Genomic DNA, 17,381 nt, shown 5'->3' with positions numbered 1-17,381 from the left:
CCCTCTATCCTCTCTACAATGCCTCCCTCTATCCTCTCTACAATGCCTCCCTCTATCCTCTCTACAATGTCTCCCTCTATCCTCTCTACAATGCCTCCTCTACCCTCTCTACAATGCCTCCCTCTATCCTCTCTACAATGCCTCCCTCTATCCTCTCTACAATGCCTCCCTCTATCCTCTCTACAATGCCTCCTCTATCCTCTCTACAATGTCTCCCTCTATCCTCTCTACAATGCCTCCTCTATCCTCTCTACAATGCCTCCCTCTATCCTCTCTACAATGTCTCCCTCTATCCTCTCTACAATGCCTCCCTCTATCCTCTCTACAATGCCTCCCTCTATCCTCTCTACAATGCCTCCCTCTATCCTCTCTACAATGCCTCCCTCTATCCTCTCTACAATGTCTCCCTCTATCCTCTCTACAATGCCTCCCTCTATCCTCTCTACAATGCCTCCCTCTATCCTCTCTACAATGCCTCCCTCTATCCTCTCTACAATGCCTCCCTCTATCCTCTCTTATTACATTTCATATGGGTCAAATGCAAAGAAAGAGGCTCCACTGCACAGTCCAACAGCTCTCTCTCAGATCTCTGCAGGGCAAGCTGCATCTGTGGCACCTAGATGGCGTTCTGATGAGACCTTGTATCTATACATGTATTTATAACGATGCTGTGTGTTCAGAGTCGAGTGATGCTCCTGGTATATTGCACTGTAGAAGCGGTGGGTGGACAGACACACCGTTCTGGTTAGTGGCGAACTCCTTCCATTATACATTCAGAGCTGCTGTTGTGTGGAGGAAGTCCTTTGAAGGTGGGTTGAAGGGGGCACACAGTTCAAAAAGAGCTCCTCGCCCTAACAGAGCCTTGTAAGTCGCTCTGGATAAGAGCGTCTGCTAAATGACTTAAATGTAATGTAAATGTAAACAACCGGGGTCGGGGCCATCACCTTGGTGCAAGCGGTTGAATCATCAATGTCCTTGCACTCCTATTAGTAAATCCTTCAAGGGAGGCCTCAGGTGCAATATCTGCTTTCTTTTGCCACACCGACACATGCTACACAAATCTACACGAGCACACAAAGGTTTCATGCTACAACTAGTACTGAAGCAGGCCGAACAAAAAGGACACATGCCAACCCGCCCCTCCTCTCCTCTCTTGTCAAGCCCTCAGTTGTCTCTCCAAACATTCTGTGATTACAGTTAAACGGCACGGCTTTCATGACATGTTTTCTTCTCTGTGGGCAATGACTGTTTCATTACATGTTTTCTTCTCTGTGGGCAGTGACTCTGTTTCATTACATGTTTTCTTCTCTGTGGGCAGTGACTCTGTTTCATTACATGTTTTCTTCTCTGTGGGCAGTGACTCTGTTTCATTACATGTTTTCTTCTCTGTGGGCAGTGACTCTGTTTCATTACATGTTTTCTTCTCTGTGGGCAGTGACTCTGTTTCATTACATGTTTTCTTCTGTCTGGGCAGTGACTCTGTTTCATTACATGTTTTCTTCTCTGTGGGCAGTGACTGTTTCATTACATGTTTTCTTCTCTGTGGGCAGTGACTCTGTTTCATTACATGTTTTCTTCTCTGTGGGCAGTGACTCTGTTTCATTACATGTTTTCTTCTGTCTGGGCAGTGACTCTGTTTCATTACATGTTTTCTTCTCTGTGGGCAGTGACTCTGTTTCATTACATGTTTTCTTCTCTGTGGGCAGTGACTATGTTTCATTACATGTTTTCTTCTCTGTGGGCAGTGACTGTTTCATGACATGTTTTCTTCTCTGTGGGCAGTGACTGTTTCATTACATGTTTTCTTCTCTGTGGGCAGTGACTCTGTTTCCTGCTGTTGTTTGATTTGGGCCTTTGTTTTATGAAGTGAGGGTTAAGAAAGAGGGAGTTTTTTCGAGAACAGGGAGAGAAAGAGAGAGAGAAAGAGGCTTTGAAGACATGCAGGTTGGGGATTCGGGATCGTCTCGGAGGGGGCAGAGCTGCCTTTGAAAAGAGAAAGTAGCAAGAGGGAGGGAGGACAAAAAGAGAGGGAGAGAAAAGGAGAACTCCTTCACTTCTGTGTAAGGTATGCTCCGATGGTAAGGCTTGCGGCCCCCAGTGCAGCCAGGCCGAAGACGGTCTTGATGGACGGCCACGAACAGAACACCGAGTCCCTCTGTCTATCATAGAGCTCAACAAAGGCCTCCTGAGAGAGAGAGACAGAGAGAGAGACAGAGTTAATACAAGTGTGTGTGTGTGTGTGTGTGTGTGTGTGTGTGTGTGTGTGTGTGTGTGTGTGTGTGTGTGTGTGTGTGTGTGTGTGTGTGTGTGTGTGTGTGTGTGTGTGTGTGTGTGTGTGTGTGTGTGTATTCTTGTGTTCAAAGCTAGCTGGGGGGTCTCCTTTGGAAGGGCCTGCATATCTCAAACCCCCTTGGATGCCATCCAACTCCAGTGTTATTACATGCAGGAAGCCAGATCCATTTCAAACCAGCTCCCCTCACACCCGTAACACCCCTCATGCTCACCCCCGGCAAAACTCTGAGGGCCCCTCATAAACAAAACACACACACACACAACCTAGAGTACTCATGGACACAACCCAAGACAAACACTCCACATGAAAACATACACTGCGTCCTATTGACGTCTTGATGCAAGCTACAGTATACTGTACATGGTCAGTCATTAATGGAAAACACTGCATAACAGCTGTGATGCTCCGTAGATGCTTCATGGTCCTACAACAGCCTGTTACTGGTGCAACTGCTTCTTCATAATCTCAATGAATACGGCCTGTTCAAATAAACGATCCCATATGTCCGTATCGTGTACAGTAGGATATCCACCCTGGCTTAATGTATTTATGGCCCATGTGCTGTATGAGGAAATCAACACGTCCATTTAGAAGCCTTCAGGCCCTGATAGTGAGAACAGCTAGATGGGAAGTTAGAGTATAGAGATCCCCCTTGAAGACCCCATAAATGGTTGGTGTTTATGAACCTGTATCAAACTGGTCAACCCAAGAAGGAGTGCACCATTGGATATAGGAGGGGTCTGAGGGTTGGGGGGGGGGGGGGGGGGTGCAGTACACATGATATTGTAGTGTTTTCTTCAGAGCTGAAGGGGGGCCATGTTGTTTATGCCCCTGCCCTATATTAAGTCCCTAAACCTAGACCGGTAACACATTGTCGTTACAGCAGTAGCACTAACCCTAGACTGCTTTAACATTGATAATCATATAAACAATTCATTTGAGATACAGTGGATTATAGGTACAAAACGCACACCCATCACCTCAATAGTGGAGCACTACTGTAGCATGGCAGATAACCTGATTATGGGTGAATTCAAGTGTTACCTTCAATTCAATTCTACATTATTAGTCCCCTGAGGGCCAAATTCTTTTCAGTCTGTCTTGATTCGATCAAGGCTCCATTTACCTACACACATCATGTTATTTACTATTTGTAGAGCAAGACAAATATATGTTTGTTTCAAAATTGCCCTTGATCAAATAGAAAGATAAACTGGGCCATCTTCTATGAATAGTGTCACACTGTTAGAGAGTGTAAGAGAATATTTCCAGCAAACCAAGCCTCACAGGATGACTAAAAAAGGCAGTCTATTTCAAATGGCTACGGAAGACAAAAGTATTTCCTGACTCCCTCTTCTCTCCCCCTTTCCTTTCCTGTCACATTCCTGAGGCCAGGGGCCATTGAGAGTCAGGATCAGATCAGCAGTTTCTTCACTTTAGGTGCTCTGCTATCAAAACACACAACCGTTCCTAGTCAGACACTATTCACTAAACCAACAGACATTTCTCCTGTTGTTGCCATTGTTTGTTTTTGTTGTTGCTGAAATTAGCACAAAATGAAAAAGGAGCTAATTGAAAAGGCCCCTACCCTCATTGATCAAATCAAAGTTTATTTGTCAAGTTCTCCGAACACAACAGGTGTAGTAGAACTTACAGTGAAATGCTTACTTACAGGCTCTAACCAACAGCGCAAATTTGAGGTTAAAAAAAAGGATATTAGGTGAACAAGAGATTAGGTGAACAAGAGATTAGGTGAACAAGAGATTAGGTGAACAAGAGATTAGGTGAACAAGAGTAAAGAAATAAAAACAACAGTAAAAAAAGATAGAGAAAAATAACAGTAGCGAGACTATAACAGTAGCGAGACTATAACAGTAGCGAGACTATAACAGTAGCGAGGCTATAACAGTAGCGAGGCTATAACAGTAGCGAGACTATAACAGTAGCGAGACTATAACAGTAGCGAGACTATAACAGTAGCGAGACTATAACAGTAGCGAGGCTATGACAGTAGCGAGACTATGACAGTAGCGAGACTATGACAGTAGCGAGACTATGACAGTAGCGAGGCTATAACGGTAGCGAGACTATAACGGTAGCGAGACTACAACGGTAGCGAGACTACAACGGTAGCGAGGCTATAACGGTAGCGAGGCTATAACGGTAGTGAGACTACAACGGTAGCGAGACTACAACGGTAGCGAGACTACAACAGTAGCGAGACTACAACAGTAGCGAGACTACAACAGTAGCGAGGCTACAACAGTAGCGAGACTATAACAGTAGCGAGACTATAACAGTAGCGAGACTACAACAGTAGCGAGACTACAACAGTAGCGAGGCTACATACAGGCACCGGTCAGTCGGGGGGTGATTGAGGTAACTCCCTCTGATTTAGCTCGTCTGGTAGGCTTGTGTCACTGGGCAGCTCGTGGCTGTGCTTCCCTTGTAGTCTGTAATAGTTTGCAAGCCCTGCCACATAAGACAAGCGTCGGAATCGGTGTAGTACGATTCAATCTTAGCCCTGTATTGTCGCTGTGTCTGTTTGATGGTTCGCCGCAGGGCATAGCAGGATTTTTTATAAGCTTCTGGGTTAGAGTCCCGCACCTTGAATGCGGCAGCTCTACCCTTTAGCTCAGTGCGAGTGTTGCCTGTAATCCATGGCTTCTGTTTGGGGTATGTACTTACGGTCACTTGTGGGGACGACATCCTCTGTGCACTTATTGATAAAGCCAGTGACTGATGTGGTGTACTCCTCAATGCCATCGGAGGAATCCCTGAACATATTCCAGTCTGTGATAGCAAAACAGTCCTGTAGTTTAGCATCTGCTTCATCTGACCACTTTTTTATAGACCGAGTCACTGGTGCTTCCTGCTTTAATTTTTGATTGTAAGCAGGAATCAGGAGGATAGAATTGTGGTCAGATTTACCAAATGGAGGGGGAGGGAGAGCTTTGTACGTGTCTCTGTGTGTGGAGTACATGTGATCTAGAATTGTTTTCCCTCTGGTTGCACATTTAACATGTTGATAGAAATTTGGTAGAACTGATTTAAGTTTCCCTGCATTAAAGTCTCCGGCCACTAGGAGCACCACCTCTGGGTGAGCGGTTTCCTGTTTGCCTATTTCCTTATACAGATGACTGAGTGCAGTCTTAGTGCCAGCATCCGTCTATGGTGGTAAATAAACAGACACAAAAAGTATGAAAACTCTCTTGGCAAATAGTGTGGTCTGCAGTTTATCATAAGACACTCTACTTCAGGCGAGCAAAACCTAGAGACTTCCTATGATTTCGTGCACCAGCTGTTGTTTACAAATATGCACAGACCAGCGCCCGTAAAACTGCTGCCGATTTATACCATCCACCCACCAACACACACACCCTTCCATCCTTCTCAGCACAGGTGTGATTTAGTCTACGGGTGCCTCAGTCGGACCTCATACTGTGAGGACTGTAGTACAGCTCCTCTGCTAAAAACATTGGCTGCCTGTTGCCCTTCTTTTCCCACCACAGGAAAAACTGTTTGCTGCGACAACACAGACTGGTTGCCACCGGTTGCCACTACTAGCCGTTGCATGATACCTTCCTGACCATGGCATGATAATATTATGGATAGCTAGACAAACTTGCAAAAAGGAAATGTGCATCTATAGCAGCAATAAATGATTTAACATGTGGGGTTCCGAACAATGGATCATTCAAATGCAACAACTGACTAGACACTCCGTTTAGAAAACCCCAGAATGGTACTTTGTGTAATAACCTGAGACAGGGAGCACCAGGGGTTGATGGGTAATGGAGTTGATGGGTCAGTCAGGTGGACATCATGAGACTGTGGCGTGGTACATCATGCTCTAATTCTCCCGGTCAGCTCCCAGACACCAGTTAGTTTCTCACCATTACAGACAACATGTGACTACTGTTGAAAAACAACAACTAGAGGTCAGTTTCTCTCTCTCTCTCTCTCTCTCTCTCTCTCTCTCTCTCTCTCTCTCTCTCTCTCTCTCTCTCTCTGCAAGGTCAGAGGAGACAGGGAAAGGGCCTTTAGCTTACACTCAGATAGTGAAATATCATTCTCCTATCCATGCAAGAACAAAAACATGACAAGTAGTTTGCCCTTCACCAAGACCATCTGCTAGCTTAAGGAGGTGAGGGACTGGGGAATCAGTCCAATGTTACATACAGTCTTTCAGCGCTGAAGTTCACCTAGAGTGCTTTGTTGATCAACACACACGGGTGCCAAGAATCAAACAAAAATCCGGCCCAACCTTCTATCGGGCCCAGTAAATCTTTTTTTGCTTTATATCTATGACAACATTCACAGTGTCACGTAACAAATCCCTTGGAGACCCACAGCAGCACTCTCTGGGAAAAAGCAGAGAAACAAAATGAGGGGAAGAGAAGATCACTGGCTGCCACAGACATGGGCGGCACCATGTAGCCACAGTGTCATGGTTACCCCTGTAGCATGCCACATCTCCTGATGCTACAATATAAGCTTGACGACCTGAGATTGACTTTTCCCACCAGCAGGGCTGTCTTTTCTTGACCTCTGATTTGCTTTTCTCATGATACAGAGCTTCAGCATTGTCTCTTAGAGAATGTCCCTCTAGACTGAATTTAACTCTACTCTCCCCAAGAGGGGAACAGGAAACTTCAAAATTCCACTCCAGTCCTGGGTATTCCGGGCTTCTCCTGTTCGTTATTGTGAATGGATAATTTGCCTACACTTGCCTTGTGTGTGGGAGATAAGGAATAGCCTTGCATGCTTGGCTGGCCTCTAGTCTCCACCCTCTCAGACAGACAGTTGATTAAAACACCACCAGGCATCAAGGCCTTTGCCAAAACAGATAAATTATTAGGCAAGTTATTTCTGTTGTTTGGCTCACTGGCTAATTATGGCCAGCTTGGGAGTTCTCCTCTCCTCATTACAACCACAGAAAAGGAGGGATGAGAGAAGGCGGGATAAGAGGAGGAGGGATGAGAGGAGGAGGAGGAATGTGGGTTAAGGGTCAGACATTAATTAAAGTGCCTATGTATTGTGGCTTCAGAGCAGCAGCCGCTAAACCAAGCGTGTCCCAATGCTGTGGGTCTACACCACCACACCATAAACATACTGTTTAGTACACTGCAGACACACTCAGACACACTACACCTCTCAGCTCTTACAGTGTCTTCTCTATGGAGGATCTGGCTGTTTACCCCCAAAGCTAATTCATCTAAGACAAAACTCTTACTAAAAGAAGGGGGGCAGAGAAGAAAAAAGAGTGTAGAAATACAGAAAAACAGAAACCATAGCAAAGCCTATAGGGGAGAATCTCTCATTGAATATTGTGCTACACTTGTTTATTGATCAAGCAGGAAATCCTGCCTGTATCTATCTAGTTCTGTTTACCTAAACAGACGCAGCCCTATACTATCCTGTCCAATCCAGACACAATAGGTGACAAGATGGCAACCTTGAGTCTGCGGCGACAAGGTCGCTCGGTGTGTGTAGCGTCTCTGGTGTCATCCATCAACCTGCTGCCTGCTGGGAAACAGATGACTGAGGACTTTTCAGACACACACTCATTACCCAGAAAATCCCCTAGCGTCAGCTGCACAGGCCCAGGAACAAGGGACAACGTCTGAGTCCTTGGATAGCATCGATATTACACACAGAAGCGAACTGATAGCCTGGTTAAAAAAAGAGGTGAGCTATCTGTCGATCAGTCAGAAATTCACATTAAGTTGGGGTGGAAATAACAAAATAACTAAGACCATTTTTTTGGCATATCTACCAAGGCATAGAGAGAATATTTAATGGTAAGAAAATAACTACTGTACACTGCTACTGTAGAGATGCTGGCTGAGGACAATGACATACTGAAAAACATGTTTTGCATTATGACAATATCCTTCCAACGGGACATTAAAAACTGTAATATCTTACGTTTCACCAAGTCGTGCCTGAATGACGACATGAATAACAAAAAACTGGTGGGTTTTAAGCTTTTTCGGCAGGATAAAACAGCAGCCTCTGCTGAGACAAGGGGTGGCGATCTATGTATATTTGTGAACAACAGCTGGTGCATAAAATCGAAGGAAGTCTCGAGGTTTTGCTCACCTGAGGTGGAGTATCTCATGATAAGCTGTAGACCACACTATTTACCAAGAGATTTTTCAACTGTATTTTTCGTAGCTGTCTACATACCACCACAGACCGATGCCGGCACTAAAACCGCGCTCAAACTAACATGGTCCAAGCACACCAAGACAGTCGTGAAGAGGGCACGACAACCTATTCCCCTTCAGGAGCCTGAAAAGATTTGGCATGGGTCCTCAGATCCCCCAAAAGGTTCTATAGGTGCACCATCGAGAGCATCCTGACTGGTTGCATCACTGCCTGGTTTAGCAACTGCTCGGCCTCCGACCGCAATTCACTACAGAGGGTAGTGCGTACGGCCCAGTACATCACGGGGGCCAAGCTTCCTGCCATGCAGGACCTCTATACCAGGCGGTGTCAGAGGAAGACCCTAAAAATGGTCAAAGACTCCAGCCACCCTAGTCATAGACTGTTCTCTCTGCTACCACATGGCAAGCAGTACCGGCACGCCAAGTCTAGGCCCAAAAGGCTTCTAAACAGCTTCTACTCCCAAGCCATAAGAATCCTGAGCAACTAATCAAATGGCTACCCAGACTATTTGCACCCCCCACCCTATTTTACGCTGCTGCTACTCTCTGTTTATTATCTATGCATAGTCACTTTAATAACTCTACCTACATGTACATACTGTATTACCTCAATTACCTCGATTAACTGGTGCCCCCACACATTGCGCTGTATCGGTACCCCCTGTATATAGCCTCGCTATTTTTATTTTACCGCTGCTCTTTAATTATTTGTCACTTTTTTTATTTTATTTTTACATTTTAGGTATTTTGGGGGGTTTGCTATTTTTTCTTAAAACTGCACTGTTGGTTAAGGGCTTGTACGTACGCATTTCACTGTAAGGTCTACACCTGTTGTATTCGGCGCATGGGACAAATAACATTTGATTTGACGATACACAGGTAACTGCCAAAATAAAGGAAACACCAGCATTAAGTGTCTTAACAGGATGTCGGGCCAACAGGGGCCAGAACAGCTTCAACACCTTGGCATAGATTCTACAAGTGTTTGGAGGGATGCAACACCATTCTTCCATAAGAAGTTCTATCATTTGGTGTTTTGTTGATGGTGGTGGAAAACGCTGTCTCAGGCTCCGATCCAGAATATAAGTGTTCATTTGGGTTTAGATCTGGTGACTGAGACAGCCATGGCATATGGTTTACGTAATTGTCATGCTCATCAAACCATTCAGTGACCACTTGTGCCCTGTGAATGGGGGCCTTGTCATTCTATGGGGGTTTATCCATGCTAGCCAAAATAATGGCCAAAGTAATGGCCTGCCCAGCATTTAGATACATGACCCTAAACATGATTGAATGTTAATTGCTTAATTAACTCAGGAACCACAGCCTTCTTTCATGAACTGGCCTCTGTAAAATGGTATAGAATCAGCTTGATCCCCTCTGTCGAAGACGCTTGGACCTTCTTTTTGATATTTTCAGTGGTATTGTGAACAAACACGCCCCCATAAAGAAAATGAGAATTAAAAACAGGTTCAGCCCCTGGTTCGACCGTGATCTTGCAGAGTTACTCCACCTCAAGAATTGCATTTAGCAAAAGGCTCGGCATACTCAGGCTGACTGGCTCTCGTTCAGGCAAATGAGAAATATGTGCACTCAGGCTATCTGGAAGGCCAAAGTTAGTTACTTTAAGGAGCAGTTCTCTCTCTGTGGGTCTAACCCCAAGAAGTTCTGGAAAACGGTTAAAGACCTGGAGAATAAACCCTCCTCCTCACAGCTGCCCATGTCCCTTAATGTTGATGATGTGGTTGTTACTGACAAGAAGCACATGGCTGAGCTCTTTAATCACCACTTCATTAAGTCAGGATTCCTATTTGACTCAGCCTTGCCTCCTTGCCCGTCCAACATTTCCTCATCTCCCACCCCTTCTAATGCGACTATCCCCGAAGCTTCTCACTCTTTTCCCACTGCCCCGATACAAAGTTTCTCCCTGCAGGCAGTCACTGAGTTCTAGGTGCTAGAGGAGATCTAGAAACTTGACCCCAAAAAACATCTGGGTGAAATGGTTTAGAGTCTTTCTTCTTTAAGGTTGCTGCACCTATCATCGCCAAGCCTATCTCTGACCTTTCAAACCTGTCTCTCCTCTCTGGCAGCCACGGTTTGTCCTTTATTTAAAGGGGGAGGTAAAGCTGATCCTAACTGTTATAGGCCTATTTCTATTTGCCCTGTTTATCAAAAGTGTTGGAAAAACGTGTCAATAATCAACTGACTGGCTTTCTTGATGTCTATAGTATTCTCTCTGGTATGCAATCTGGTTTCCGCTCAAATAATGTGTCACTGCAACCTTAAAGGTCCTCAATGATGTCACCATTGCCCTTGATTCTAAGCAATGTTGTGCTGCTATTTTTATTGATACGGTAGACCATTCCATTCTTTTGGGCCGGTTAAGGAATATTGGTGTCCCTGAGGGGTCTTTGGCCTGGTTTGCTTAACTACCTCTCTCTACCTCTCTCAATGCAGTGTATAAAGTCAGAAATTCTATTGTCTCAGTCACTGCCTGTGTCACGCCCTGGCCATAGAGAGGCTTTTTATTCTCTATTTTGGTTAGGCCAGGGTGTGACTAGGGTGGGCGTTCTATGTTATTCTTTCTATGTTTTTGTATTTTTTTGTTTTTGGCCGGGTATGGTTCTCAATCAGGGACAGCTGTCTGTTGTTGTCTCTGATTGAGAACCATACTTAGGTAGCTCTTGCCCACATGGATTTTGTGGGTAGTTGTTTTCTGTCTTTGTGTGTCTGCACCAGACAGAACTGTTTTGTTGGTTCCACTTTGTTGTTTTTTTGCTCCTGTGTTCAGTTTCTTTATTAAATCTACCATGAACACGTACCGCTCTGCACCTTGGTCCTCTTCACCTTCTTCCACCTATGACAACCGTTACAGCCTGTCACCAAGGGAGTACCCCAAGGCTCAATCCTAGGCTGCATGCTCTTTTCAATTTACATCAACAACATTGCTTAGGCAGTAGGAAGCTCTCTCATTCATTTATATGCAGATCTCATACTCAGCTAGCTCCTCCCCGGATTATGTGTTAAAAGCTCTACAACAAAGCTTTCTTAGTGTCCAACAAGCTTTCTCTACCCTTAACCTTGTTCTGAACACCTCCAAAACAAAGGTCATGTGGTTTGGTAAGAAGAATGCCCTTCTCCCCACAGGTGTGATTACTACCTCTGAGGGTTTAGAGCTTGAGGTAGTCACCTCATACAAGTACTTGGGAGTATGGCTAGACAGTACACTGTCTTTATATCAAAGCTTTCCACATATCAAAGCTGCAGGCTAAAGTTAAATCTAGACTTGGTTTCCTCTATTGTAATCGCTCCTCTTTCACCCCAGCTGCCAAACTAACCCTGATTCAGATGACCATCCTACCCATGCTAGATTACGGAGACATAATTTATAGATCAGCAGATAAGGGTGCTCTCGAGCGGCTAGATGTTCTTTACCATTCGGCCATCAGATTTGCCTCCAATGCGCCTTATAGGACACATTTACATTTACATTACATTTAAGTCATTTAGCAGACGCTCTTATCCAGAGCGACTTACAAATTGGTGCATTCACCTTATGACATCCAGTGGAACAGCCACTTTACAATAGTGCATCTAAATCTTTTAAGGGGGGTGAGAGGGATTACTTTATCCTATCCTAGGTATTCCTTAAAGAGGTGGGGTTTCAGGTGTCTCCGGAAGGTGGTGATTGACTCCGCTGTCCTGGCGTCGTGAGGGAGTTTGTTCCACCATTGGGGGGCCAGAGCAGCGAACAGTTTTGACTGGGCTGAGCGGGAACTGTACACATCACTGCACTCTATACTCCTCTGTAAACTGGTCATCTCTGTATACCCGTTGCAAGATCCACTGGTTGATGCTTATTTTTAAAACCCTCTTAGGTCTCACTCCCTCCTATCTGAGATACCTACTGCAACCCTCATCCTCCACATACAACACCCGTTCTGTTAAAGGTCCCCAAAGCACACACATCCCTGGGTCGCTCCTCTTTTCAGGTTGCTGCAGCTAGCGACTGGAACGAGCTGGACAAACTGGACAGTTCATCTCAATCTCTTCATTCAAAGACTCAATCATAGACACTCTTACTGACAGTTGTGGCTGCTTTACGTGATGTATTGTTGCCCTTTGTGCTGTTGTCTGTGCCCTATAATATTTGTACCATGTTTTGTGCTGCTACCATGTTGTGCTGCTACTATGTTGTGTTGCTACCATGCTGTGTTGTCATGTGTTGCAGCCTTGCTATGTTGTCTTAGGTCTCTCTTTATGTAGTGTTGTGTTGCCTCGCTTGTCGTGATGTGTGTTTTGTCCTATATTTATATGTTATTTATTTTAATCCCAGCCCCCGTTCCTGCAGGAAGCCTTTTGCCTTTTGGTAGGCCGTCATTGGAATTAAGAATTTGTTCTTAACTGACTTGCCTAGTTAAATAAAGGTTAAATAAAAAAAAAATTTAAAAAATTTAAACACCTGTGTTGAAGCACCTGCTTTCAATATACTTTGTATCCCTCATTTACTCAAGTGTTTTCATTATTTTGGCAGTTACCCGTACCTGCTTCCATTAATGGCAATTATCATTGCTTGTCTTACCATGATTACCTATGATAAAGCGACAATATTGTATGAATAAATGATGTCACCAACCATGCTGGGGTGTTTGGCCATATGTATGTGTTTTAGGTAGTTGATGCACTGCTGCTGGAAAAAAATCCCATGGAGCAAGTGAAGTACAAACAGACTATCTGCAAAGAAAATCGTATTGGACTCGCAGTAGCGCCGTAACGCTGGCTAGCGTGTTAGCTCGATTTGGGCCTACCCCCACATCAAAGCTAGTTAGCTTTGCTAGCTAACAACTCAGAATAATGACCAAACTCACCCCTGGATGTGTCAATTGTCAACAACTGACCCAGAAAATTGCTGAATTGGAGGGTAAGAGTGTCTATTCTTCATCAGATTTAAGAAGATGAACAGCTGATTGACTCTTTGCTTGAGTCAGGCAAAAATGTTGCCCATGGCTTGTCAACGCGGCCTTGGAGGAGCCTGCGGCTGTGAGACGTGCTTTGGTCCCGCTGGAAGAGCCTTGGCCATTAGGAGCCATGGATTACTGTACGGAAACCAAAAAACCTTGGCAGGAAAACGCCAAGGCAAAGTGATGCCTTGGAACTGGGAAACAGATACCGGGTATTGGAAGAGTCAGAGATTTCTGCCGCTGGCCACAAAGGAACAAACAACTCTGCCCGGAAGCAAGTGGACCACCGGCCATCTAAACCATTTACAACGAAACAGCTCTACAACTAGCCCCAAACAACTCTGCCCGGAAGCAAGTGGACCCCTGCCATCTAAACCATTTACAACGAAACAGCTCTACAACTAGCCCCAAACAACTCTGCCCGGAAGCAAGTGATACCCCTGCCATCTAAACCATTTACAACGAAACAGCTCTACAACTAGCCCCAAACAACTCTGCCCGGAAGCAAGTGGACCCCTGCCATCTAAACCATTTACAACGAAACAGCTCTACAACTAGCCCCAAACAACTCTGCCCGGAAGCAAGTGATACCCCTGCCATCTAAACCATTTACAACGAAACAGCTCTACAACTAGCCCCAAACAACTCTGCCCGGAAGCAAGTGGACCCCTGCCATCTAAACCATTTACAACGAAACAGCTCTACAACTAGCCCCAAACAACTCTGCCCGGAAGCAAGTGATACCCCTGCCATCTAAACCATTTACAACGAAACAGCTCTACAACTAGCCCCAAACAACTCTGCCCGGAAGCAAGTGGACCACCGGCCATCTAAACCATTTACAACGAAACAGCTCTACAACTAGCCCCAAACAACTCTGCCCGGAAGCAAGTGGACCCCTGCCATCTAAACCATTTACAACGAAACAGCTCTACAACTAGCCCCAAACAACTTTCTAGGAGGAAGGTAACTCAAGAGAGACACAACTTTAAAAAATGTTTACCAAGCAGTAGTCACACTGTCCTTAATTGTGGGCTCATCTAGGATCCAACATGTTTCTATTAGGAAAGCAGAGACCATCTGTTGCCCGGATCAAGGACATTGACTGTATGATCCCGCTACTCATTAGTGAACACCCGACTGCTTAAGCTATCACTGTCCATGTAGGGTCAAATGATATTAAACTACAGGAATCTGAGCAACTTAAAAAGGACTGATTCACTGATTCATAATGTACTTAAATCAGGTAAACAGTGCATTATTTCAGGTCCCATTCCCGTCTCCACGCTCTATGGATAATCATTTCAGTCGTATACACCAGCTACACATCTGGCTTAAAGGTTATTGTTGTTCAATAAGCATACAATATGTGGACAATTTTACAGCTTTTCTACATCGACCAAATGTATTTCTCCGGGATGGATTACATCTGAATAGGTTTGGTACAAGCATTCTCTCCTCAAACCTGGCTCTCACTATAGTCTCATACAGGGCATGTGAGAATTGACAATACTGTATATAGCCATGGGGGTTGATACTCGGAATATACTCACTGCTCCCCCATAGCTTTAAATAGCTCCACAGGTGCTGCTAACATGGATGAACCTTTTGATGGACTGTTATGTTATTGTTACACTACTGTCAAGGTACCGTGTTGCACTTCCTCGCACAGGCAGAGAGGTATTGTTAGAAGTCATCTCATCTCCATCCAACTCAGGCCTGTCAGTAGCTGCACGAGGAAGCGTTGCTCATCTAATATTACCTTGAATGCTTCATCTGATATGAGCTCTCGAAATAGTGGCCTTGGAATTATTCATTTGAATGCTAGAAGCTTGATCCAAAAGCTAGATTTCATTGAAATACTGGTCTCACAATCACATGCTGACATAATGATTATATCTGAATCCTGGCTGTGTGTCTCTGCTCCAGGCTCAGATGTTCTGTTATCTGGGTATAATGTATACAGAGCAGACAGAGTGGGTAGAGGTGGAGGTATTGCCATATATGTTAAATGCAACCTAGATGTCACTGTGTCCATTTCAACTTCTGTTCTGAAACAGTATGAATGTTTAGTTCTGAATGTGGTCCTTGGTCGTAATGCAATATTAACGCTAGCGGGAGTTTATTGTCCAGCCTCAGCTCCGGGATCTGCTCTATGCAAATTGTTTGAGTTAATGTCTAATTATGCAAACTCTGAATTATTGATTATCTGAGATCTCAATCTGGACTGGCTGATGCCAGCATCGTTTAAAAGACATTTGTAACAAACTAAATCTTACTCAACTAATAACTATACCTACCCATCCTAATCCAAAAGACCCACCAAAAATCTACATTAATAGACCTTATCTTAACAAATACACCTCACAAATATATAGCTAGTGGGTTATTTGCTAATGACATCAGTGACCAGTGCCCTATTGCATGTATCAGAGACACCAGGCTAAAAAACCCTGACCCCCGTATAATTCTAAAGAGAAACTATAAACACTTCTTAGAGCAAGCCTTTATCCATGACCTTTATTACTCAGAGCTTTTATCCGTAAACTACATAATGGACCCAGTTTTAGCGTTCTCTTTCTTTTCATCAAATTGTACCTTCATGGCTGATAAGCACGCCCCGTTAAAGCGACTTAGGGTAAAAAAAATCTAACTAATCCTTGGTTCTCCTGTGATTTGAAAATCATTTTTCTGCAAAAGAATCAAGCATGGGCCTTGGCGAGGAAAACTGGTGAAACAGCTGATTGGCTGCTTTTTAGGCAATTGAGAAATAAATGGACCGGAGGAATAAAAAAGGCAACATCTAGGTCTTTTCTTGATGCTCTGACAGAGTCTGGTGATCCCACTAAATTCTGGAAAACTGTTAACTCACTTAAACCAGGAAACTCCTTGACATCCCTGCCGAAGAAAATTACATCGGAATCTGGGATCATCAGTGACCGAACTGAAATGTGTGATGTTTTTAATAAGCATTTTATTTCTGCTGGTTTTCTTTTTGAAAGAAAAAATGGCCAACATGATCCTGACCGTTCTATTGTTTCAGTCCCTCGACCTTCAGCTGATGTGGAAAACAGTAAGCCGTTTGTTTCATTTTCAAAAAGTCACGGAAGATGAGGTCTTATCTGCACTATCTGCTATAGATTCTAAGAAATCATTAGTCGCTGACAATCTGGATCCATATTTGCTCAAGTAAATTATTGCTCGTGTAGTGATGCATATCTTCAATCAAACATTTGTCGTAGGAAAGATTACTAAATCTTAGAAAACAGCTTTTGTTTTAGCAATCCTCAAGGGAGGTGATGGTAGTGAATTGGATAATTATCAGCCCATCTCTAAGCTCTCCTGTTCTAAAATTCTAGAGTCATTGGTGAATAGGCAACTACAATCTTTTTTAACTGTTAACAATACTCTTTCTAGTAATCAATCTGGCTTCAGACCTAAACACAGTACTATTACGGCCACTGTATGTGTTGTAAATGATATTACTAATGCCCTAGATAATAGAAAGTACTGTGCCGCCTTGTTCATAGAATTATCTAAAGCTTTTGATATTGACTAACTTTGTAAATGGCTAAAAATCAAGCGTGGCTTCCTCTATAGAAACAGGACATGTTTGTCCTCTACAAATAGAAGAGAAATTGTGCAAGCTACTTTTATGTCTGTTATAGATTATGGAGATATTATTTACATGCATGCTACGGCATCAACACTTAAATCGCTGGATGCTACTTATCAATGCGCACTTAGGTTTATTACGGGTGCTAGCTACAGAACTCACCTCTGTGTTTTATATCAAAATGTTGGTTGGACTTCGCTGTCCGTGAGACGAGAACAACATGCTCTCGTGTTTGTCTATAAAGCACTTCTGAATAAACTGCCTTCTTATTTATCATCACTCATCAATATTAGAATTAGAATTCCTAAAACCAGGTCTCAAGCATGGATTACACTCGA

At 44.0% G+C, this 17,381-nt stretch overlaps 1 protein-coding gene across 1 annotated transcript in view; it reads right to left on the bottom strand.

Moving 5' to 3' along the window:
- Window positions 1–1,248: 1,248 nt before the first annotated feature.
- The window catches only part of LOC115103013 (apoptosis regulator Bcl-2-like), a 53,177-nt gene continuing 37,044 nt past the window's right edge, over window positions 1,249–17,381 (bottom strand). The window contains exon 2 of the mRNA XM_029623563.2: window positions 1,249–2,185. Within this exon, the coding sequence (XP_029479423.1) occupies window positions 2,051–2,185 (135 nt within the window). The 3' untranslated portion in view covers window positions 1,249–2,050. The remainder of the gene's footprint in view (window positions 2,186–17,381) is intronic.

The sequence above is a fragment of the Oncorhynchus nerka genome, linkage group LG20, assembly GCF_034236695.1.
Source record: "Oncorhynchus nerka isolate Pitt River linkage group LG20, Oner_Uvic_2.0, whole genome shotgun sequence".
Taxonomy (NCBI): Eukaryota; Metazoa; Chordata; class Actinopteri; order Salmoniformes; family Salmonidae; genus Oncorhynchus; species Oncorhynchus nerka.
Note: the sequence above shows the minus strand (reverse complement) of the source record. Positions and strands in the feature narration are given on the sequence as shown.